The sequence below is a fragment of the Pezoporus wallicus genome, unplaced genomic scaffold, assembly GCF_028554395.1.
Source record: "Pezoporus wallicus isolate ANWC-B61680 ecotype Strahan unplaced genomic scaffold, APGP_CSIRO_Pwel_v1 scaffold_11491, whole genome shotgun sequence".
Classification (NCBI taxonomy): Eukaryota; Metazoa; Chordata; class Aves; order Psittaciformes; family Psittacidae; genus Pezoporus; species Pezoporus wallicus.
Genome location: NW_026642649.1, coordinates 2,641,027 through 2,664,051, shown reverse-complemented (window position 1 = coordinate 2,664,051; position 23,025 = coordinate 2,641,027). Strand labels below are relative to the sequence as shown.

Below are 23,025 nucleotides of genomic sequence, written 5' to 3'. Positions count from 1 at the left end.
AAGTACTTGGTTCTGTGATGCTTGTCAATGAGAAATTGTCCTGATAACAAGCACAGGTTGTATCGGGATCAGTTTTAAGCTTGCCTAAGCTGGGCAGATGGGGCAAACTGCTAAGCTTGACAGAAATCATGGCCATAAGGCACACAAGAGAAATCCTCTGGCCATGGCTGTGTGCTTGACCTCTGCAGCCTTTCCAAGCCCCATCTTTGTGGAACAGCTCTCTAGTTACTGATCTCCTTCCTGCATACTCAGCCTGCTACGCGAGTACCTCCTCTACTGCTGCTGGGAAGATGAGCGCTGCCACAGAAGCGGATTTTTCCATGCGAGTAATGAGGACAGAATAGAGTTTTTATCCTCATCTTTACGAGTGGCAAATTTCAGTTCTCCTTATGCATCTGATGCTGTGCCAGTTCTGTTTATTGGAACCCCGACAAGCCGTATAGGTTTTTTATGAGTTTAGTGAAAGGATAGACAGCTTATGCAACTGAAGGTCTTTTTTCTTAATAGATTTATACAGTCTGAAAAAGCCTTCATGCAGGTAATATACTGTGCTTCTGAGCTGGAGGCCTATGCAATGTCCTGAAAGCAGGCTTTCATCCAGTGTTTGGTATATGTTTTTTTTTGCCCATAACCTCAAGTCTGTAGCTTTAAAATTAAAGGGCAGTTTGTGGCTTGTGAGCTTTACTGAACTGATTTCAGTGCATGTTTGGAACGTGCTGGTTTTACTTAAAATCTCTTAATTCCATGCATTCCTGTATAGGCAGATGTAAGATCTGGCCTTACAGAACCTCCAAAGTTTGGTTTCTGGGTTTGTTTTTTTTTTTGATATTGCAGCTTGTCCCATGTGTGAGATCTTGAACATAATCTAATTTGTAACTTGAAATTTGTTATTTCCAGCACAACTTCCCTGCATCCATTTAATCTGTTGCAGATGCAGGAGCTTGCTTTCACCCAGTTTATGGCTCCTGTAGGCCCTCTCTTTATGGGAAGTAATTTTCTAGGCAGCAAACATTAACTTTGTCTCAAATTATTTCCTTGCAGGAAGCTGCACAAGCCTTGATTTATGCCGGGATGGCAGGGTCCAACTTGGAAAATATTCAAGAAAAAATAAATGAGTACTTGGAAAGAGTTCAAGCTCTTCATTCAGCAGGTGGGTAAGGACCATTCTAACTAAACCTATGCGTAAATTTATTGAGTAGAAAGCCTTTCAGTGCTGTGAAATATGTATCAATGATGTGTACTGGTTTTCATTATTCTGATTTCCTTGTCTTTTGTGAAGGACGACAAATAAAGCAAGCATATCAGTTATATGTCAGAAATGGAGATTTACTTCCTAAGGATGTGGGTGCGGGTATCTTTTCCTTTTAAATATTCTTAGGAACCACAGCTGCAGAGCAAACCTGAAAAAGTAATTCAATATAGCAACAAAAAATGTTCAGGAACAAACCAAAACTCACATCTAAGCCTCAGCTGCATGATGGATGTGAAGCAAGTGGGTTCTGGTATTCATGTAGAATTACTAACTTTGAGAGGGCAAAGAGCCCTTTGCTCTCATAAAGGTTTCCTTGTTTGATCTAGTTTTGGTGTTTATGCTTACACCAAAATCTCAAATTTTTGTACATCTGCAATTCTCAGTTAGAAGCATAGAATCACTTGGCCAGAAAGGGGCCTTGGGAAGTCTATAGACCAATCTCCTACTCAAATCACTGTAGACTTTGATTTTCGGACCAGGTTGGTCAGGTCCGGTCAGGTCTTCAAAATGGCTGAAAACAGAAATCTCCTTCAGGTCATTATATTAAATTATATTAAAGGTAGACACCTGAGGAACTTCTGTGTTACCATAGGTGACATATTTTCACAAATGGTGCAATATTTTTTGGGTTGAAACTAGATGATCTTAAGGTCCTTTCCAACCCAAACCATTCTATGATTCTATTTTGCATAATTAAACATCCTTGTCCTTAATATAGTATGAAAGAGGTTTTATTTACATTGACTTGTGAAATACCCTGAGAGTGTATCTCTTCTTCAGGGGGTGGTAGTGGTATTGGTTTCTTGTCCTTGCAAAGATGTTTTTAGCAAAGTTAAGAAAGATTTGCTCTCCAGCCAAGAAATAGATACTGCCTGTCTGATTAGAACTGCCAGTGTTTCAGTACCCATAGGTGTTTTTACATATCTGCTGCTGTAGAAAGCTAAATACTTTCTTTTTCATTTAGTTCAGTCACAGAACACAGACCCTCTGAAGTCAAAACAACAGTTGGACTTGGAGCGTGCTCACTTCCTAGTTACACAGGCTTTTGATGAAGATGACAAAGACAATGCAGAAGAAGCTATAGAGTTGTACACAGAAGCAGTGGAACTCTGTTTGAAAACAGTATGTTAAGCTACAGATTAACTTGGTGGAATTATGTGATGGTAAGAAATTCTTCCACTTATGCAAGTGACTGGCCCTTAAAGGCTGGCTTAAAAATGGAGTACCTGTATTTCTAAAACCTGATTTTTAATTGGTTTGTTGGTTTTATGTTTTTGGGTTTTTAGTTGTTTTTTTTTTTGTTTTTTTTTTTTTACTTCTTCCACTGTTTGGGGTTTTTTTTTGTTTTGTTTTGGGGTTATTTTTTGTTGTTGTTTTTTGTTGGTTTTTTTTGTTTGTTTGTTTCTTCTAGGATTTGTACTATGTTGCCATTTAACAGTGTAAAAAACTTGAGATTTATGTGTTTTTCCTGAAATGGATTATACTAAAACCTAGAAGTATTCTGTAACTGTTTGCATGTTAATTTTTGCTCTGGAGCAGATGCAACACTAAAACAGAGATTAAACCAGTTAAAACGGAAGCTGTCTGGCTGATGTGTCAGCTGTATTGCTTTCTGACTACATTAAAGGAAGCAATTTAAGGGGAATTTTTGTGTGTAACAGTTTCTGAGAAAATAACAGACTCCTGATGCCAAAACTGGTAAAAATACTACTTGATTACTCAGTGCTTGACATTAAAACTGTTACATGTGAATTTAATTCACACTGAAATTAATGGTAAGGATCAATTGGCTATTATGTAAATGATGAAGAATGTAATTACAGGTACTGCTTTTTTCCCTTAAGTCCAGTTGCCTTAAATCACTCATTACAGGAAGAGGCTCACCATCATAATGTAACTCCACCAAGTCTGTTTTTCTCTTTTTTTTTTTCCTTTTTATAATGTAAATATATGTGGGTTGTTGGGAGGGGAGTGTTACGTTTGTTAAATGCTAGAGTAAAATCTTCTTTCTGAATTCTGTAAACTGTTATTATGTAGACTAAAATACCCTGGTGATACAGTGTAACCGGATGAGGACTAGAATTGCTCTAGTTTTTTCTGCTTGAGCTGCTGGAGCAGAGCATTTTCAGTCTATTAGATAACATTTACTGCAGCAGCATACTGTTTTTCCTCTGCTGTGTTCCTCCTTCTCTTGTGTCAGTGAGTGCAAATATTACTTACATATACTGAAGTTAGTCTGAAATTATCTCATGTTAACAACTGCCTTTATCACGTATTTCATTAAGTAGAGATACTGGTGAAGTTTCTTTTAATCTTGACTAGCATATGAATTGGCTGAAATGACTGTAGGCTTTGTCCCTCAGGGTGGTCAGAAAGTACCACCTTCTTCTTCCCAGGATGAAAGAAGACTGAAGGAACTCTGCTATCTTGAAGCTTTACTTCTTTCTCCTCAGTATTTCAAGTGGAGAGATTTAGTTCTTCCTTACTCTTGAAGTACTTGGAGAGCAGCCATTCCTCCTCTTCTATGGCTGACTCCTAGATAAGTGTGCTGGTGTTCCTGCTTATCTTCATACATCTTTCAGAGTCCTTTCTAACCAGGAACTCTGGAGTGTAATTTAATTGCAAATGAAAATATTTGCTTATAAAGGGTGTTTCTAGTTTTGTTTCTTGATGTGAAACTAGCTTGCCTTCCGTTTCCTCAGTTGACCTAGCTGACTCAGTAGAATCTGTAAAGGTACAAGTCTAGAACTTGAAACCTGCTTGTGGGTGTTAGAGGAGAAGGCACACCTCGTGCTGTGCCTCTTGCAGATTCTTTAGCTGCAGTAGCCATGCTTCATCTGTAAGGAAAACAAAAGCATAAACTGTCATAGCTGACCTCCTAACTGAGAAGTTAGGACTCTTGATACCTATTTTAGTGCCCTCTCATAGATTATTTTATGCCTTTGCTTGCAGGTTAAAAATCTAACTAGTTGCTCTTTGCTGCAACCTGTAAGTGTGGAATTTTACAAACTGAGCTTATAAAACTGCTGGGTTTTTTGGATATGTAGGTTTTTCCTTTTATTTTGTATTTAAGGCTACTGAAACTTCAGAAGCAGGCCTCCAGTCCAAACTGAAACAGCTGGCTCGACAAGCACTGGATAGGTGAGTACTGCTAATGTTAGTGAAGATACTTGCTGTCAGGTCTAAATGTGCTCTATGAGTTGGATTCTCAATCTAGCATGTCTATTCCATACTGCAAACTATGGATTTTGAGTAAAGTTTGCTCCTGTAGAGATCTCCTTGCAGATAGCTGCCAGCTGCTATGCCACTGACTACAGCAGCTCTTGTGCCAGCCCTGTGGGAATATTGGAGCATTCAGAATTAGGAAAGGACTGTGTATTTGTTGGTACCAACCCACTACTTCAGTATTCAGAGATATAAATTGGAGTACTCTACTACAATTATTGGCTTTTATGAAAATGCTGAAACACAGAGATGTTTCACATTCTGTGTGAAACACAGAGAAACGGATAGGGTGTCAATGTCCCTTCATCAGGAAGACAGTTTGGAAACCCGGACATGCTTATCTTGATGGTAGCAATCTAATTGTAGGGTAGGTATAGTGGAGTCTATATCTGAAAAAAATTACACGAGCATAAGTTCACTCTTAATTCTTTTCAAATCAGCTGTTTGGTGCTGAATAATGGACTGTGTTGGGCTACATTTCAGCGTAAGCTGATTTTTAGCATTCTCAGTCTGTGTTAAGAAACAAACAAAACTTTTTGCATGTATGTGACTATCTATCAGCTTAATGCAACAGCAGCAAACATAGCTTCTGAATACACAGCCTTCCAGCCATTGAAATGCTGGGTTGTGAGAATGCTAGTGGGTTTTTTTCTGCTTTTGTAGCTGTTAGACAAATCAAATCCTGAAGGTATGAGGGGACGCATATCAGTTTTCTCTGCCTGTGTTTCAGTGGCCCCGTTCATTACCTGGAAGTTCAGAACACCTACACCAATTCTCCTATTAACGTAATTTAAAGGCAACTGTTCTGGTTTTGGCTGTGATGGAGTTAATTTTCTTCCCTGGTAGCTGGTACAGTGCTGTGTTTTGGCACTAGTCTGAGAATAACGCTGGTAACACACCAAGGTTTTAGTTGTTGCTCAGTAGCAATTACCGCGATCAAGGAATTTTCAGTCTCTCATGCTCAGCCAATGAGGAGGGGCACGGGAAGCCAGGAGGAAGCAGAGACAGGACATCAGACCCAAACTAGCCAAAGGGGTATTCTGTGCCACAGCATGTCGTGCCCACTATAGAAACTGGGGGCAGTTACCCAGAACGGATGAATCGCTGCTCATGTTGGGCTGGGTATCAGTCAGCGGGTGGTGAGCAATTGTGCATCACTTGGATTTATTGTTCTTTTTGCCTTTTCCCTTTTGGTTTTATATTCTTACCCCTTGTTATTTCCCTTATTACCACTATTAGTAGTGTTATACCATAGTTCAGTTATTAAACAGTTCTTATCTCAACCTGTGGGTTTTTCATTCTTTTGATTCTCTTCCCCATCCCACCTGTGGCAAGGGGAAAAGTGGGTGGGGGAGCGAGTGTCTGTGTGGTGCTGAGGTAACCATGACAGCAATAAAAATCTAGTGAGTTCTGCCACAAGTAGTTTATATATGAGTTGGAAAGGCTATATTTTAATTTACTCTGGAACATGCAGTAATACTGGCATCAGAAATTGATTTCTTTTCTTAGAAAAGTGGTGGAGGCCAACTTGGCATTTGTTCATTCCATTTAACATATGTGGGAACATGAACCAAGCAAATCAATTATTGAACCATAACTGCTTTTCTGTCATTGTAAACAATTTTTATTTGCTTTAGAGCAGAGGCACTGAAGGAATCTACGTCAAAGTCATCTCAGAAGAAGTCAACTGCAGCTAAACCAAATCATCCAGTCAGAACATTCTTTCCACTGGGACCTGATTTTTCTTTAAATGATAAACCACAGACAATCAGAGCAGTGCAGGCTAGTGAACCTCAAGGTCAGAGATACACTGCCGAGGAGATTGAAGTGCTGAGGTAAGTTGGAGACAAGTTTTTCCAAATTTCATCATTTGTGCTCGCATCCTTTGTGCATCTTACCCTGTAGCACGAGGTTATAAGCAGAAGGTTGGAAACCCAGTTCTTGCCTCATTTTTGGTATTATCTGCACATTAATAAATTGATTTATTATTTATGGTGATGTAATTAGTGGCTTTTGTGGGAGGGGGTTGGAACTGGATGATCTTAAGGTCCTTTCTGGCCCAAACCATTCTGTGATTCTATGATTTGATTTGAAAATATTTTGCATAGCTCTTTTCAGTTAATTCTTTGTTTGAAACTGAAATTACATTCATGTTTAAATACGATCCTCATTTTTTAGAAGGTGTTCTGTGCATTTTAGTAAAAAAATGCATTGATAAACGTGTGCAGTATTTTTGTTGTTGTTTGACAAAGTATTCCAGAATAACTGCCCCAAATCTGGTGTTGCTAATTATTAATTGCTGTCAACTTACTCTAAAACTCTCTTTAATGAGAGGCCTAAATGACTTGAGAAATTCCATTTAGGCAAATGTAGTTTTAAATGTGACTTCTAAAAGTAGCAAGAGGTTTGTGGCTCATAATCATTTTTATCCTGGCATGGAGACTTGTCTGCAGATATGTACAGGATTAGTGCTGAGTCGTCAAGTACTGCATGTTTCAAACCCAAATATAGTGGTGGTTTCATTTCAGCAGGTATTTTCACAGGCACTGTGTCTTGTTTGTTTTTAAAAACCTAAGTTTGTTGTTACATTCTGGAACTCAGTGTTTGAAAGAACATAGACATGTTTGTAACTTCTTTTTTCTTTTGAATTACAGGAAGACTTCAAAAATTAATGGCATTGAATATGTACCTTTCATGAGCGTTGATCTGAGGGAACGTTTTGCCTTCCCTATGCCATTTTCGTAAGTGTGATTCAATTACTGAACTTTACTTTTGTTTTTATTTCCAAAGCTTTCCCATATTTGGTGTTACTATGTTTTGTTTTCCAGAGTTTAAAATTGTTTGAATAGGCTTTTAAGCATAATTCAGGGAGAGAGATTTAAATACTACCACTTCCTTCTTCTAGTCTGATTGTAAAATTTCAACGTAAGCTGATCCAGTTGTGCACTGTTTTTTGCAGTTGTATCTCCAAGCCCAGAAGGACAATATTTTGTTTGGCTTTTTAGAATATTAGGCTGGACCACCAGTTTGGGTCAGTTTCCTGATTCTGCTGCTTCCTAATGAGTTTAGCTCCCTCCCTCTCAGTTACCTGTAAAATGAAAGTGATTGAAAATTCCTCTATAAAAGGACTCTTCTGAGGAAGAGTGCTATGTAACTGTTAGACCTTCATTCATGAGCAATAATAATATGTTAAGATTACATAGCTATAATATACAAAAACACTGGAGTTGGTTTTTGGGTTTGAGTTAGTTCAGTTTGTGGCTTTTTTTTTTCCACTAATGGCTTGTCAAACAGATAAGCCTTGGTATTTAGAACTAAAGAAACTTTTTATTATTAGTTTATCATACTGAAATAAAGTGAAGAATTTGAGTTTCTGCTATTGTAGATAGCTTTTTGGAATCCAGTTCTCCTGTATGAAGGAAGTTCTTGGGTTGCATTTCATGGTTTTAATATTTTTGTTTTTTTCTCTCTAAAAATCACAAACTTTGAAGTGGTGTTCTTTGAATTTGTTTTACAGCTCTGTATATAAAACTGTGTAATTGTTCTGCACATATTTTGCACCATCTATCAGACATATACAAGACTAGGCATAACATGAAAAGCTTTTCTAAACTGCTGATTTATTTCCACTACTGACTTATTTCTACTCTTTTTCTCTCTTAAATCTAGTGATAAATGTGGGAAGCTACCATTATCCCCCAAACAGAAAGCAATGTTTGCTAAGTGGGTGCGACCAGATGATATAACAAATAACCCCACGATGATTTATACTGTATCAAGTTTCAGCATAAAGCAGGTAAGTTGTTCCTAAAGAGAAAAGTGTGCTGCTAGCAGTGTATTGCAGGGGACCTTCTTGTTCAAAAAAGTGTCCCCAAATGTGGGAGTGCTTTCCATGGTTCTCATGAGATTAAATAACTAGTATCGCTTAAGATTCCATGCATTTTCTAGCCATGAGAATAAACAGCTGTGTTAGCACACAGTGAAAATCAAAATCTTAATTCCAGCAGAAAATCCTATTTTCCAGAAATAGTGGTTAGGAAGAAAGGTAAGGTTACTCTGCAACAAATTGTTCATTTAATTTACTGCATGGAAAAAAATAATGAGCGCAATTATTAAGTTTTTATTAGACAGGAAACAGGGTGACCTATTGAGAATCATGGTAGCATCTTGCTGAGTGGGGAGTTGCAGATGGCCCAAGCTACACTGGAATCAACAGTAGAATATGCCATTGGATATGGTTTATATTATGCAGTTCGTTTTGGGTAGGGGGGAGGAAGTGTGAGTGAATGCTGAAGTATCTGCGCTTGTCTCTGATTCTCACTAGTAATTCTAACTGGTTTGCTCTGTAGGGACCTTGTGTTGAGCAAGCATACATTTCCTGTCTTTTTAGGAGTAACTTTGCTTCTCTTGGTTGAAATCTTTCCCATTTGAAGGAAAAAACTAACTGATGATTTTCCTTCCCTCCACACATCCCATTTGTTTTTCAGTATCTAAGTTATTAGTAAATGTCCTCACTGGCTTTCTTTTCTTTATAGACAATCGTGTCAGATTGCTCTTTTGTGGCATCACTAGCTATCAGTGCAGCATATGAAAGAAGATACAACAAAAAATTGATCACAAGGTAAGTAGCTGTTGCCTTCTAAGATCTTTTCAGACTTAATAACTGCCAAGCTTCTGCAGTATGTATGACAGTTGCAGCTGGACACAGTAAAAACCAGCACTTTTTTCACTTTCATCTCCTTGGGACTTGTGGCTTCAGCACTTCAGAGAGGGAGGCCAGTTTTATAGAGATACGTATGCAGACACTGGAGTTTAACTTTGGATGTGCTTGGAGGAGTTTTAAATAGTTTGGAAGGTTTTGTTGGGGTTTTAATAGAAATTTTACTTTCTAATGCTTTATATAATGCAAATTTTCCTACTTTGCTGTGCCAGCTGCTGTGCAACAGGCATAGCATCTCACTGTAGAATTAATGTTAACAGCACTGTCTCAGTTCCACTTGACTGGCATCCTGTGATAAATTTGGCATGGCTTTTGCCACTGCCAAGAGCCTGTTGCCAGACCAGTGTGTAAACGCTGTTTGTGGTATTTTTTGGTTTAACCTATACTCATCAGAACTGAACTTGTTCTTTTTTGAGAGCAATGAGTTCTGTGCTGAATTCTCCTTCTTCAGACGTTTGACTTGTCATTCAGGCAAATACCGTATTTATACTACAGATGAGTAAATAGCATTTGTTTAATAGTAAGGTAAATTTGTTTGCCTTGCTTCTGGTGGAGAAACAATTAGGTTACTTATATTCTCTTTATTGCTATATTAAGCAGAGAACTGCAGCAAGAGCAAGGCCTGAAAAGTAAGACCTGTTTAAACATCTTTGTATTTACTGAATTAAAGTTGCTCTACCATATGTATGTTGAGTGTAAATTCTAGAAATAGACTGTGTTAATCCCATTTCTGTTATCAGTGTGTGTGCCGCCAAGATATTTATGTCATAATTTCTTTTTTTTTTTCTCTTTAACAGTATCATTTACCCTCAGAATAAGAAAGGAGAACCAGAATATAATCCATGTGGCAAATACATGGTAAAGCTTCATATCAATGGTGTACCTAGAAAGGTAAATGGTTTGGGGAGACTTTTATTCTGATAATTACACTGAATATTTCTGTGGCTACCTTTCACTGAATACAATAGGTATTCAATATTTTACAAGAGAGTACTGTCTTCATCCCCATTTTACATAGGAGAAAGCAAGGCATGTTATCACAGGTCACCTATAGACCTGGAATAGAATTTCTTGTTCACTTGGGCAAACCATTGCAGGATTGTTAGAAGTTTCCATATGCGAGAATGATGGTCGGGGCTGGTTGTGTCTGAAAAGCTGTATATTTATGTAAGTTTGGGCTTATTTCTTAAAATACTTCCAAAATACTTTATTGGCATTATGATGATTTTTCCTTTATTTCCCACAGGTAATCATAGATGACCAGTTACCTGTTGATCATAGTGGAGAACTTCTCTGCTCTTATTCTAACAATAAGAATGAATTATGGGTATCATTAATAGAAAAGGCTTACATGAAGGTCATGGGAGGATATGATTTTCCTGGATCAAATTCTGTAAGTTTGTGATTATTTCTAAAAGGCAAAAAATTCCTCTTGGATAATCTTGGGTCAAATAATTTTCTTTCTAGTGAATTCAAAGTAAATTGCTTGGGGAGGCAAGTATTTGGTTTCACATTTTCTTGTTGTTTTTTTTTTTTTTTTCTTTTTCTTTCTTTCACAAGTATGCCTAGCTCTACTGTTTCATGGTTTTGGTTGGGAAGGACATGTATTTGTATAATCTAGATGACTGTGTTGGGTGAAGTAATTATTTTTTGCCTATTTCGATATTGCTGATTTTGGTTTCTAACTGTCATTCAGTAGATAGGGCAGTTGGTTAGGAAAGGAAGAGGCTAGTCATTTAGTACATATATATAGAGGGAGCAAGTACTTTGATCTGTGCAAGTTTGTTTATCAGATTTACACTCCTTTACAGAAATATGTGTTGGGTTCCTATAATGTGGTTCCTAAAGAAACAGTCATTGTACTGCAGCTAAAATGACATGCAAACTATTCTTCCAAAGGACAGGTTATTGAAATGGGCAGCCCACATAATATTCATCTGTCACTTAGGAAGAATTTCTGATTTTAATTTAAAATTGCTTAAAATTTTAACACTATATTTTTATTTCATGGTGCTGTCCACATTCTAGTTGATGTCTTAATAATTACATTCTTGGGGGATATACTAGGTTATCATTGTCTTTTGAAAAATGATAGTGGAGGCAAATGTGGCTTTGTATAAGGGGTAAACTTGTCATACATTTTTATGTTTTATGTCAGTGTTAGGCTGCTTTTTTGGAGGACAGAGTCTTATTGTTAATAATCTTATTATTCTCATTATTGTTCTATAACTTGCTATCTGGAAGAACAGCTTGACTTCTGACATTTAATCTCCACCCTTCCTGCCCTTTTTCGACTGTATTATAGCTTCCTTGTATAATCAGGCTGTGGTGTACTTGTAATTCCTGGGGTTCCTACTCACCAGTGCTGGTTATTAACACTTTAAGCATTTATAGTTTCTCCTTTTGCTTTGAGGAGTACAAAGCAAAAGAAAAGGGAATAATCAATATTTCAGGGAGATAAAATGGGGAGATTAAAGTGGCCTTTTATGGAAATACATGTCAGTGTCAGCTTTACCAAAAAGGATAAAAACCCAACCCTGAGCCTTAGAAGTAAAACTTAAATAATTTCAAATGCAGGTATAATAGCAAAGTTGCAGATGGTTTCTGAGACTGTGCTTTAAAAAGTCTCCGAATCAATTCAATAAAACACATCATAGAATTGAGCACAATAGATCATTCTCTTATGCTTCTTCCATTGCTCTGAAATTAGTTTTTCATTAGTTCACTTAGGTCACTTTCCAGCTTTTGTCCTAACCTCGTCAGATAAGGTTTTCTTTGTTTTATATAGTCTTAATCTTGAGCCTTTAATGTGTAGAGCTATACTGTAACTTGTGTATACTTGATTTCTTTCAAGATGTTTTTATAACCTGTGTACAGACATCATATGCTTATAGGTGGATCATCTGCTCTGATTTCTTTTGAATGTTTGCGTTTCAGAATATTGATCTCCATGCACTGACTGGTTGGATACCTGAAAGAATTGCTATGCACTCTGACAATCAAGCTTTCAATCAAGATAGTACTTTCAGAATACTTCATCAGAGGTAGAAGTTTTTCATTTCCTAAGTACTTAAAATGCTTGCTGTTTAGTAGCTGTGTTACCACTCTGAAAGCAGTACAGTCACCACAGATCCTTAATAGCGTTTTGGTACTGCTGCAAATTGTGCTTTATAAGGCCTCCACATTGCTTTCTGGAAGAAGATTTGAGGTACTGGTGGTTTTGATTGATAGAACAGAAGAGTGAAATATTGTGGAATTTTCTTTGAGGTGATTTTTCTTCTTTCCATATGAAGAAAAAGAGTAGTAGCCATTTCTTGATGAAGAAAATAGGATATAGAGTCAGAGAAGAGCAGCTTGGAACCAATATACAAGCTAGAAGTGTTCAAAAAGTAGAAGGACATGTGTTCTGTGTTCCCACAGAGTTCTTCAGATCTTTGGCATTGATCTGCTGTCCTTAGCAAGCGGATATAGTATAGTATTTCTAATCATATCACAAGACCTTGGTTATTATACCCCAGTAATCTCCTGGAGGAGCAGCAGAAGTCTTTCAAAACTGCAATAGTGATCTTCAGATGTGTGAAGAGTGTCTTTAAAAAGGTGACAGAGATTGAACTTCAGGTTGATAAATGATGATTTTTATTTATAAAAATATGAAATGATGAAATTGTATGAAAATATATTTTTCATTTGAAGCCTATACTTAAATACTGAAAGAAAATAGTTTCACTTTCTCAAGCTTTTTCAGTAGTGGTTTCTGCTGATGAAAATGTTATTCCAGTTTTTATAAAACTGATAATGTAAAAACGTATTATTGCAATATCTGGCAAATGTTAGTTTGAAACTTGCACTATTTTAAATTAAAAGCTATTTTAATTTATTTTAGCTTTTTTAAAAGCTAATTTTAAATTAAAAGCTATTTTTCACCTCTCTTTGAACAGATTTCACAAGGGAGATGTCCTTATCACAACAGCAACAGGGGTGATGTCTGAAGAGGAAGGAGAAAAATGGGGTTTAGTTCCAACCCATGCATATGCAGTCTTGGATATAAGGGAATATAAGGTATCAATGTGAAAACATCTGAAAAGATGCCTGTTTGAAAACTGCCTGCAGTGGATAGCTGTGGATTTTTTTTCTCTGATGGCTGCTATAGTTTATTGTCTTGAGCTCCATTGGGAAGTTCCAGAAAGCTTAATGATGCTCTATTTTATTGAGTGGTTAGTCCATATTCTATGTTAATATAAATATAAAAATTACCTTGAGAAGATAAATCCAGCAATTTTATTTCTTTAGGGACTTCGGTTTCTTCAGTTGAAAAATCCCTGGAGTCACTTACGTTGGAAAGGACGATACAGTGAAAATGACACAAGAAATTGGACCCCAGATTTACAAAAATACTTGAACTTTGATCCAAGAACAGCTCAGAAAATCGACAATGGTAATAAGGCTTAAAAAGTCCCTATCTTTTCAGATAATATAGTTCTTTGTGGAAAGAAATGCTTAAGTACAAGGAGGGGGAGAGTAAAACTAAATAGCTTAAAAGTTTAGGAAGTCTTTGTGTATTTAAATCTATAATTTCAGGTTTGTCTGTGGTTTAAGTTTAATCTGGACTGTTTAAAATAGATCAAATTAACTGACAAGAAATTATCTCCTTGCTTAAATGCTGCTATCAGTATCTGGGCATGGGAAGGTCAGGGCAAAGATAACATTCTGATAATAAGCTGCATAATGCAGCTCTTTAATACATGAATAGACCTTTTGTGGTTTGGGGTTTTTGCCTCCAAAATTTGTGAATATGTGTCAAAATGCTTTTTATAATCAGTATTTAAATACAGTCTTGCCTGTATTTGAGTTTATGAAGTGGAGGTAAGTGGTGGTTTTTTTTTTTCCTTGCATTACATTAATATATCCACACCAAATCTTTATGTACACTCTATTTCTGGCTTTAAGAGTAGATCAAGACCTGTCTTTCAGACAGTGGTACTGCTATGTTACTGTCCAGAAAAAACAATTGGAATGATGCCTAGCATTGTCTTGTCCCATCTTCCTTGGGGAGCAACAGTGTAGCATCTGGAAAGTCAGTGTGGGTTTGTTGGTGGGTGGGCCTTCAGAAATTCTGCAGAAGCTCTTTTTGTACATTCAGAAAGAGATACCAGCTCTTTTTGTAGCATCCTAGGTGCTGCCTGCGTAGCTCTGTAAGGGAGCTCTTTTGTTAAGCGCCACTCTATTTTTTGACAGCAGTGTGCATCCAAATGTATTAAGTTATAACATTTATTGTTAAAATTCATACAAATGTATAAGGAAAACTTTTTGATTTAATTGTAAGAATAGCAGCCCTGGCTTTGTGACAGTTACGGGAGATTAGCTCATTATTTTGGGTTGGGTTTCTTAATTGGTGCAAGATCTGCAGCTGCCTCTGTCAGAGACTTGAATTACAAGGCTGTTACCTTTTTGAGAGCTCATTTCATCAGGAATCTGTCAGCTTGCAGGTGGTGGTCTTGGTTGGAGTTGCAATTAGAGGTGCTATGGATAATTAGATTAAACACATGAGAATGTTGTAAAGATAAAGCAGATTTGGGCTGCCAAAGCAAGTCATGTAGGTGGTGGATGAAGTATCATAGAAGTACATTCAAACATACTCACATGTTGATTGAATACTTGATTGTGTTGGATGAGTATTGAAGTAAATTGTTGAATTGGGGGAACCTTTTAGGCTATGTAATAATTTTTAAAATCTTGTTAGGTTTTTAAAATTCTATGAGAAACCTAGAAAAGGAGGAGGCAAGGCTGGAATCATCTACTGATGTCTCTTTCAATACAACAGATCCTCTTACTATGCTTAGTGCTTGAGAATGAAAAGTGTCCTGACAGCTTCAAAAAGTCAGGAGACTGCCTTTTTGAAACTAACTTGGTTTAACATGTTTGTTTTGGGGGTAAGTTAAAGTTTAGAAACATACAAGGTTTTACAGAAATGTTGGTTTATATAAACTGTATTTATTTGTCTGCAAAGAGGCAAGTAAAATCAAGGTGTCTAGTAAGGAAACAATAACAGCATGTCGTTTGTAGGCATTTTCTGGATTGCCTGGGAGGACCTGTGCCAGCACTATGATGTTATTTATTTGAGTTGGAACCCAAGTCTTTTTAAAGAATCTACGTGTATTCACAGGTTGGTCAAATAGAGAAAACTTTTGTGTCGGTATTGCACTGAATATTCTGATGTGGTGTTTCCTTCCTGCCATTCTTCCTAGTTACAGCTGGAGAGGTGAACTTCAACCGTGCTCTCTTGAGCCTGACTTTATGCCTTTAAACTGTGAGCCCAGGCTTTGTTTTTGACTACTTCTGTAACATCATTGAAACTCCAGTGACCTTTGTGTTGTTGCTGTGGACCTAAAGCTGTATAACCAGATTCTGACCTCGGTCCCACCTCTCTCTAAGAGAATAGAAATCAGATTTTTGTGCAGTCTCTCTTTAAGCAAGTGGCCAGACAGTGCTTGAGTGACCTATTTTTTATCTGGAATTCATTTTCTTGGCCAGTTGTAAATTGGTTGTGCAGTGCTTGTTGTCTTTACAGGGTGTGCTCACTGATGTCAGGAGTTTAATTCTGTTTTTCCCCAGTTGCAGTTATCATAAGTAATCTTCCTTGCCGAGTTTGTTTTTTCCTGAACACGATACTTGTCTCCTACCTAGTATCCATCATACTCGGTCTTTTTGTCCCCCAGTTTGAAGATGTGTGTGCCTCAGTTTCAGAAAGCAAAGGTTTCTCTATTTTTCTACTCATACTGCACTTTGCCACTGCTTTCACACTGTTTCTGCATATGTTAGCTCTACACAGGCTCCTTCATCCATAGTGTAACTACTGAGCTTATCTGCAAAGGCTCCTTCCATCTTTGTGTTCAAATTAATTCTAAAATACACTGTGGTGATGTAGCAAGTTAGATAACATGTTTGCTAATCTCAGAGCTCATCTACTAGTCTTTCCTTATATTGTGATTGTCATACCTCTGTATAGGGAAATGCCTAGCACAGTGGCAGGTGCCATAAAAAGCAGAGTAATGATGGTGCTAATTTGAAGCTTAGTTTCTAATGCAGACTTCTATGCCTGCTGTTCAGTTTTAAAAAGGGGGGGGCAGTTTGACTTAAGTGGCTTTATCCACTTCTGATCCCAGCATGCCACACTACACTGTATTTTCCTTGTCCGGACAGTTCATGAGGCAGCAGGCAGATTTTGCAGTAGGGTACCTCAAAGATCTGTAACATCATCTCATGCAGGTACGCTTCCAAAGAGGAAACAGGTGGAATTTTACACTAAAAATTACCTCAATAAAAAACTGGAGGAATAAAATTTGGCAAGGTTTTGAAAGTAACCATAGCTTATATATGGATTTCTGTAGTTACAAAAGCACAGGTGTCTTTCATTTAATATCAGTGTATGCAATCATGACTATAGTCAGGTAGCTCAGGCTTCTGAATGGTTTGGCTTTTTCTGTGCTTTGTGTGGTTGCAGTCACCATACTGAGCAGCCAAGCTGTTTGTATTGCTAAATAATTTATAAAACAAAGTTGTAAGGTAATGCTTCTGATGTGATTGTGTTGTCCAGCCACTGCAATAGAGTCCAGTAGAATATTGGCCTTCAGTAACCGTGTTACTGATAATAGATAGCTCTGAATAGATGTAGGATCCCTGGCAGTGTTGAAGGCCAGGTTGGATGGAGCTTGGAGCAACCTGGTCTAGTGGAAGGTGTCCCTGCAGGGGTTGGAACTAGATGATATTTAAGGTCCCCTCGACCTAAACCATTCTATGATTTGATTTTTAAAGCACCAGATAATGTCTTACTCAACTAATCATGTGTCTGCATTACTTGTAGTACTTGGGATGCCAAGCAAGGTCCCGTGAAGGATGCTTACAGTCTGGCTAATAACCCTCAGTACAAGCTAGAGGTCCAGTGTCCACAAGGTGGAGCTGCCGTCTGGGTCCTGCTCAGCAGGCACATCACGGATAAGGTGCTGGGTTCTTTTCCTGTGTTGTGAGTTCTGCAGCATCTTCTGTAAGCCTTTCTGTATAGCTTTCTGTTATTAGTATATCACTGCTTATGTTTCTGGTTCAGGTATTTATGTCTATCTATATGTCTACAGTTTAAATCTAGCAGCTACATCCACCTACAATCAAGACCGTTGAAATAGACCCAGATTAAAAATAGAGCTAAGTGATTATATTCCACTCTAAAGGTTCTGAAGTAACTTTGAATCCTGGGGCCTGAACTGTTATAAATGAAATCAGTGGTGGTTTATTTACTTCAGGTGTTTTAAAATAAGATTGGATTGGGTATCTAAATAAATACTAATATCGGATCATGCCATCTGGTGATCAATGGGGATGATAGAATGTGTACTTGATTCTGATGAAGCATTACTTATGTTCCACAGAAGTGTACAAATCTACTTGATTTGTGTTTTTTTTACAGGATGACTTTGCACACAATCGGGAATTCATTACAATGGTTGTATACAAGACTGATGGCAAAAAAGTTTACTATCCAGGTTAGTGTACCTTAATTGCCAAGAAGATTGTTAGAAGGAAATGAAGAATTGCAAAGGATTTTGTGGAGAGAAAAGGCACTTTTTGCTTTAAAACTAGAAGCCTTACCCCAGGAGGTCATTCTTCTGACACAGTTGTTTAGGTCAATATGTGACCACCTTCAACAGTCTACACTGCAGGAATAAACCAAGCTGTACATGTTGGAAGTGGCAGTAGTTAATATTTAGAGGGAACAGATGATGTGCTTCTGTTTATCTGATAGCATAATTATTCCCCCCATTTCTGACATTATTTAAAGGATTATGGCTTCCATTAAATGTAAATAATCAAGGTTAATTGTTCTGTGAACTTGGCTTAGTAAAGTTTCTAAGCAGACTCATGAGGTAAAGCTGGACACTTCAACATATGTCAGACTATCGGATCTGGAATGCTTGAGGAAAGTATTCAGATGTCCAGATTTTATGAGTATTACGCTTGGTCCTTCTACATCAGATTCTACTCACCTTGAGAAAAAGGGTCTTGGCTTTTGGAGCTTTGTAGCTGCAAAAAAGCTGTTTGTGTTTTATTTCAAGAGAGATAGGAGATGTGAAACATAGGAAGTAAAAGTAATTCCCAGTTGAATGGATAGATTGCAACTTTAAGGTAGAGCTAATAATGTTGGGGGGTTTTATTTATTATTTACATCAAGTTAGAGATCTCTGTAAAAGATATTCCTTGGATTTCTTCAGTGAAGGTGCTTCCAAAGACAGGTAGGATTTGGCCTGTTGCTTTTACATATAGGGATCTGCTTTAGAACCAGAGTTGCATTCAGGTAGCTGCTCATATGCAGCAGGTAATAGCAACAGGTAATGTGAGAGTAGCTTTTAAAGCTTTTTTCATCAAAGAGTGGTATTTGTGGGGGGGATTCCTATTGGAATGGTTGGTAAGGGTTGCATTATTCATCTGATCTTATTCAGTGTATTCTGCTGACCAGTTCCACTAGAATCTGAACTGTCTGCAGAAAGCATCCTTTGAGACCTGAGCAAATCATCATCTATTTTTGCAAGAGCTGATCTTGTTAAAGCATCTGCTTCTCCATATAGCCCAAGACTTGCTTCTGGTATTACTAGTACTTGTGGCATTGCTTATTTTACAGTGTGTCTTACTGAAAACATTAAGTGGGCAACCAAACACGCTTGCATAGTGGAAGAAATTGTTCAGTAGTGTTTGAAAGAGACAGTCTTCCACCAAGATCACTAGCAAGAACTGGATGATGCATATGTTTTGTCTCGCTACCCAAACTCTTTTATAAACTTCTAATCTCACAAGCACAAACTTGTTTAAATTTTTTTTCCATGGAAATCAATTGGTCAAGCTGCAGTATTATTTTTACCATCTGTTAAAATGAGACTGGAACAAAGCAGGTTGATCCCTTAGCAGTGAGGTGAAGATTTCCCTTTCCTAAGCTGCTTATTGTTTTATAGTAATCCTTTCCCCTCTCCCATCTTGCTTAGTGGAAAAAATAAAAGGATGTGATCCTGGGCCTATTGAAGTAGTTGCTAGACGTGTTCCTGCTTCCCTGAAATGAAAAGTAGCCTGGAAAGAACCAGCTAGAGGCTAAATAACAAATTACATTGTCTAACTGTAAAAGCAGATATTTAGGATGTTTATCATAAGTAGTGCATGTGCATTGGTACTGCGAATCAACTACATCTGTATAATGATCACAAGGATTTGGAGAGAGAAAGAGAGAAAGTGTGTGTGACTTAGTTAAAGCGATTAACATGTTTGAAAGTCTTGTTTTCCTAGTGGCCAGAGATTTGGCAGCTTGCGTTCTGAACTCTCCAACCAATGGAGAAAGAGCAAACTCCTCAGAGAGAGTTTTGAAGAGTGATCAAAGATGCCTTATCTTTCTCCTGAAATATCAGCATCACTGCAGTAGGTCTTCTTCGAGCAGTGACAGTGGTGGGAGATGGATAAGCAGTTCTTGAAGGTCGTGGGATTTAAGCTGTATTTTCAAGTGTAGAATTTGTGTCCCGTCATGTGTTATGCACCTCTTGATAAGGTTGAAGGTACCCAGTGATAGTTGCTCTTGCCTGTCCTTTTTATGAGCAAATCTTGAGGCTGTGCTCTTTAGAGAGCACTCAGGTCTGCTTACAGTCTAACCTTAATACCAACAACCTGACTTTTTCCTGGCAAAATTCATTGATACAAAATGGCTGAGAAGTTTACCAAGCTAGGGGATTTTTTTGATTGGAGAAAAGTGTTCATCCTTCTCTTTTCCAGCTTCTCCTCCTCCATATATTGATGGTATTCGGATCAACAGTCCTCATTATCTAACCAAGATAAAGCTGACCACCCCGGGGCCCCATACATTTACCTTGGTGGTGTCCCAGTATGAGAAACAAAACACTATACATTACACCATCAGGGTATGTACTGTCAGTTTCATAATGAATAGAAACAACTAAACTGTAAAATAGCTTTTATTTGTAAGTTTGATTAAAAAAATGTACTTCTGGATTGATAGTGTTATTTTGGGGAGGAAGGCTATGAGTGATGGAGCAGAACCGTTGGATGAAGTGTTTGATAATGTTCTTTGTTTATATTTAAAATAACATAGTGTGTATGTTTTGAGTAATGAAACTTCAGTAACTAAACAAGCTGGAAAATACTTCTATTTCCTAGAATAAAAGATGTACATCTATACAGGCAAAGCATTGGCTCTCTATATATCCAAAATGAGGCTATTTTATATTCCAATTAACATTTAAAGTTTTTTAGCTTCTCCTGAATTCTTGGACTCAGTATTTGGGTTTTTCTGTATCTCCCAAGTCATGTGATGTTCAATGCTTGATGTCTGTTTTTGTCACTGAAAAAAGTAAAATGCAGATCTTTAAGTAGACCTAAGTCTTGTTAGTCCCAGACTACTCTGGATTTTGAATTTCAGACAGACTTGTCTGATGAGTAATATAGGCATGTAGTGAACAAGTACCTAAAAATGATGAGTAGGTAATTCTGCTCTTTTATTTTAACCTGTCATGATTTTGTATGAGAAGTGCAAGATTTTGTATGAATATGTAACCAGCTGCTTCTTTTACAACACAGGTGTATTCCATGTGCAAGTTCACCTTTTCCAAGATTCCTACGCCTTACACCATTTCCAAACGGGTAAGGAAATATTTTCTTCTATGGGGCACTGGATAATAATTCTGGTTTGGCTTTTCCATATTTGAAATGTACAAGGTGCTTAAATATATTTTTGTACTACTGCCCAAAAATGCCAGCTTAGGCCATGTCCTGACAAATGACACTTCTTAACGAGAACTTAATCTAAGCATCATTAGCACAAGGCCAACCCTCTATTTAAGTTACATACAATTTGCCAGTTAGCTGTTCTGTTGGCATAATTCATACCAACATAAAAGTCCTTGGGCTGGCTCACTTTCACACCACTCGGATGGATGGAGGCTTAACTTCCACTGGCATTTAGTGCATAAATTCTACCTTCAGTGCAGAGTGTGTTGTTGCAGCTGCACCATTGCAGAAGCACTGTAAAGCCTTTAGGATAGAATGACCTTTAGAATAACAATCCGTACCCTAATACACAGTTACTCTGCAGAGATCAGGTTGATTGTGCTAGTACTACTGCAGAGTAAAACCACTGCAGAAGTGTTGCTCATCCTCCCTTGAAAGAATTGCATGATTTTCTTGGAAAAACTCTTGGCATGGTGGGACAAAACCAACACTGACAAACCAAAGGCACCAGTAGCAAGCCCATGACAAATGGACTTAGGATGGTAATATCACAGTGTATTACTGTTCCCCAGTTTTGCAAAAATGTCTCAAAGGTCTGTAACCACTGGGCTAAGCATTCATGGTGCCACATGGGATCAAGGCAATATACTGGTGGCAAGTTTCATGTAGAAATGCCCCCTGAGAGTACAGAGGCAGAGCAAGAGAAAAAACAGTCAGAAGCCCAGGCAGTTTTGGGGGCAGCTGCTGTTTGTATTTCAGCTGTCATCATGTGCTGTAGTTATACCTTCAGCTGAAGTATAAATATAGCCAAGGGCTCACAGGATAAAGTAACTTGCATGTATTTTCATGTATTAGCAATTTTATCCTCAAGAAAGAATAAGGCAGCAACTCTTAACTGTAAGCTCTGTGCCTACCCTGGGGAATCCTACTAGAGGCAGAAGTTTTCTGTCCAAGCAGTGATTTCTGTGGGAAGAGGGAAACAAGGCTAGTTTGAGCCATGGTGGAACAGTCCATTTTCTAGGAGACTCATGCCTGAAGGAGATGATCACATCACTTTGTGTGGTCAGAAGGGACATGTCAGCTTGCAGCTAGGCTCTTGAGTTCAGTGTTTCATACCAGTTGTTATTTCTGGAACAACCCCTTGAAGTGAGCCTGTTCTGGAGAACACTCAGTGGCTAGAGGAATTCCTGGGAAGAAGACAAGATGATTTGCTTAGTTTGTCCCGAAACCATTGTCTTTTTTAGCTCTTAAGAACTGGGCCTAGTTTGGTGGAATACTCTAGGAAGTCAAAGCCTCATTGAAGGTGACCAGCCTGTTTGAGGCAGGATATCTGTTTTATGCTGTAGTGTGTTTCAAAAGAGCATAAAGTATGTGCAAACCTCCTGTTAATTATTTGAAGATGTGTGTCTAGTATTCACATAAAAGGCATGTTCAACTTATCCAGGGCCAGCTCTGCCTTTATGACTAAATACAAAAGTTAATCAGCTGTGCTTAATGTTTATGTGGTCTTTTCTTAGCAGTCATCACACTTACCTTGCAGATAACTAACCTGCAGTTTACCGGTAACAGCAAGTTGTGTTAGATGTCAAATACTAAAGTTGAGTGGTTGGCTCTGGAGCTCACCAAGGGGATTCTTAGACCCGAGTGCAGCAGAGGTGGAAAAGGCCTGGAAAGCTACAGCAGGCAGCAGGTTTAGGTTCCTGGGTAGTAGCCTGGTGAGGGAAGAAATTCCCCTTGCTTCCAAACTTGCCATGTTTGAGGCTTTTGGACACAGAGCAAAGGACTTAAATCACAAGAGTTAAAAAGAAACGTTGCTCCTTGTTTGACTGAAAGGAGAGGGAGGTAACAGGAGAAACAGATCTTGGCTATAAATTTGTGTGAATGCCTGGCATGTCCTGCAAGTCTAACCTTTCAGTTTAATGACTAGCAGGAGGAACTTGCGAACAGATGGCCCATTTTCTTAAAGTCAGAGCAGCATTTTTCCTTTTGTATTTTTGTCCTCGTGAAATCTGTCCTTATTGTTTATCTTGCCCCTGTAACGCGTTATCAGAGTGCATGG

General features: G+C 37.9%; 1 protein-coding gene across 3 annotated transcripts in view; it reads left to right on the top strand.

The window, feature by feature from the left end:
* CAPN7 (calpain 7) overlaps positions 1–23,025 on the top strand; it is a 28,488-nt gene that overhangs the window by 2,881 nt on the left and 2,582 nt on the right. Inside the window, exons 2-18 of one of the 3 annotated variants that reach the window (XM_057431430.1) lie at positions 1,042–1,150; positions 2,217–2,374; positions 4,326–4,393; positions 6,115–6,312; positions 7,132–7,218; positions 8,147–8,273; positions 9,013–9,098; positions 9,995–10,088; positions 10,444–10,590; positions 12,135–12,241; positions 13,136–13,256; positions 13,488–13,632; positions 15,261–15,360; positions 17,059–17,194; positions 17,656–17,731; positions 19,995–20,140; positions 20,817–20,879. In XM_057431430.1, the coding sequence (XP_057287413.1) occupies positions 1,042–1,150; positions 2,217–2,374; positions 4,326–4,393; positions 6,115–6,312; positions 7,132–7,218; positions 8,147–8,273; positions 9,013–9,098; positions 9,995–10,088; positions 10,444–10,590; positions 12,135–12,241; positions 13,136–13,256; positions 13,488–13,632; positions 15,261–15,360; positions 17,059–17,194; positions 17,656–17,731; positions 19,995–20,140; positions 20,817–20,879 (1,968 nt within the window). Of the gene's footprint in view, positions 1–1,041; positions 1,151–2,216; positions 2,416–4,325; positions 4,394–6,114; positions 6,313–7,131; positions 7,219–8,146; positions 8,274–9,012; positions 9,099–9,994; positions 10,089–10,443; positions 10,591–12,134; positions 12,242–13,135; positions 13,257–13,487; positions 13,633–15,260; positions 15,361–17,058; positions 17,195–17,655; positions 17,732–19,994; positions 20,141–20,816; positions 20,880–23,025 lie in introns of those variants that run through there. The other 2 variants (XM_057431431.1, XM_057431432.1) reach the window with 2 other exon arrangements.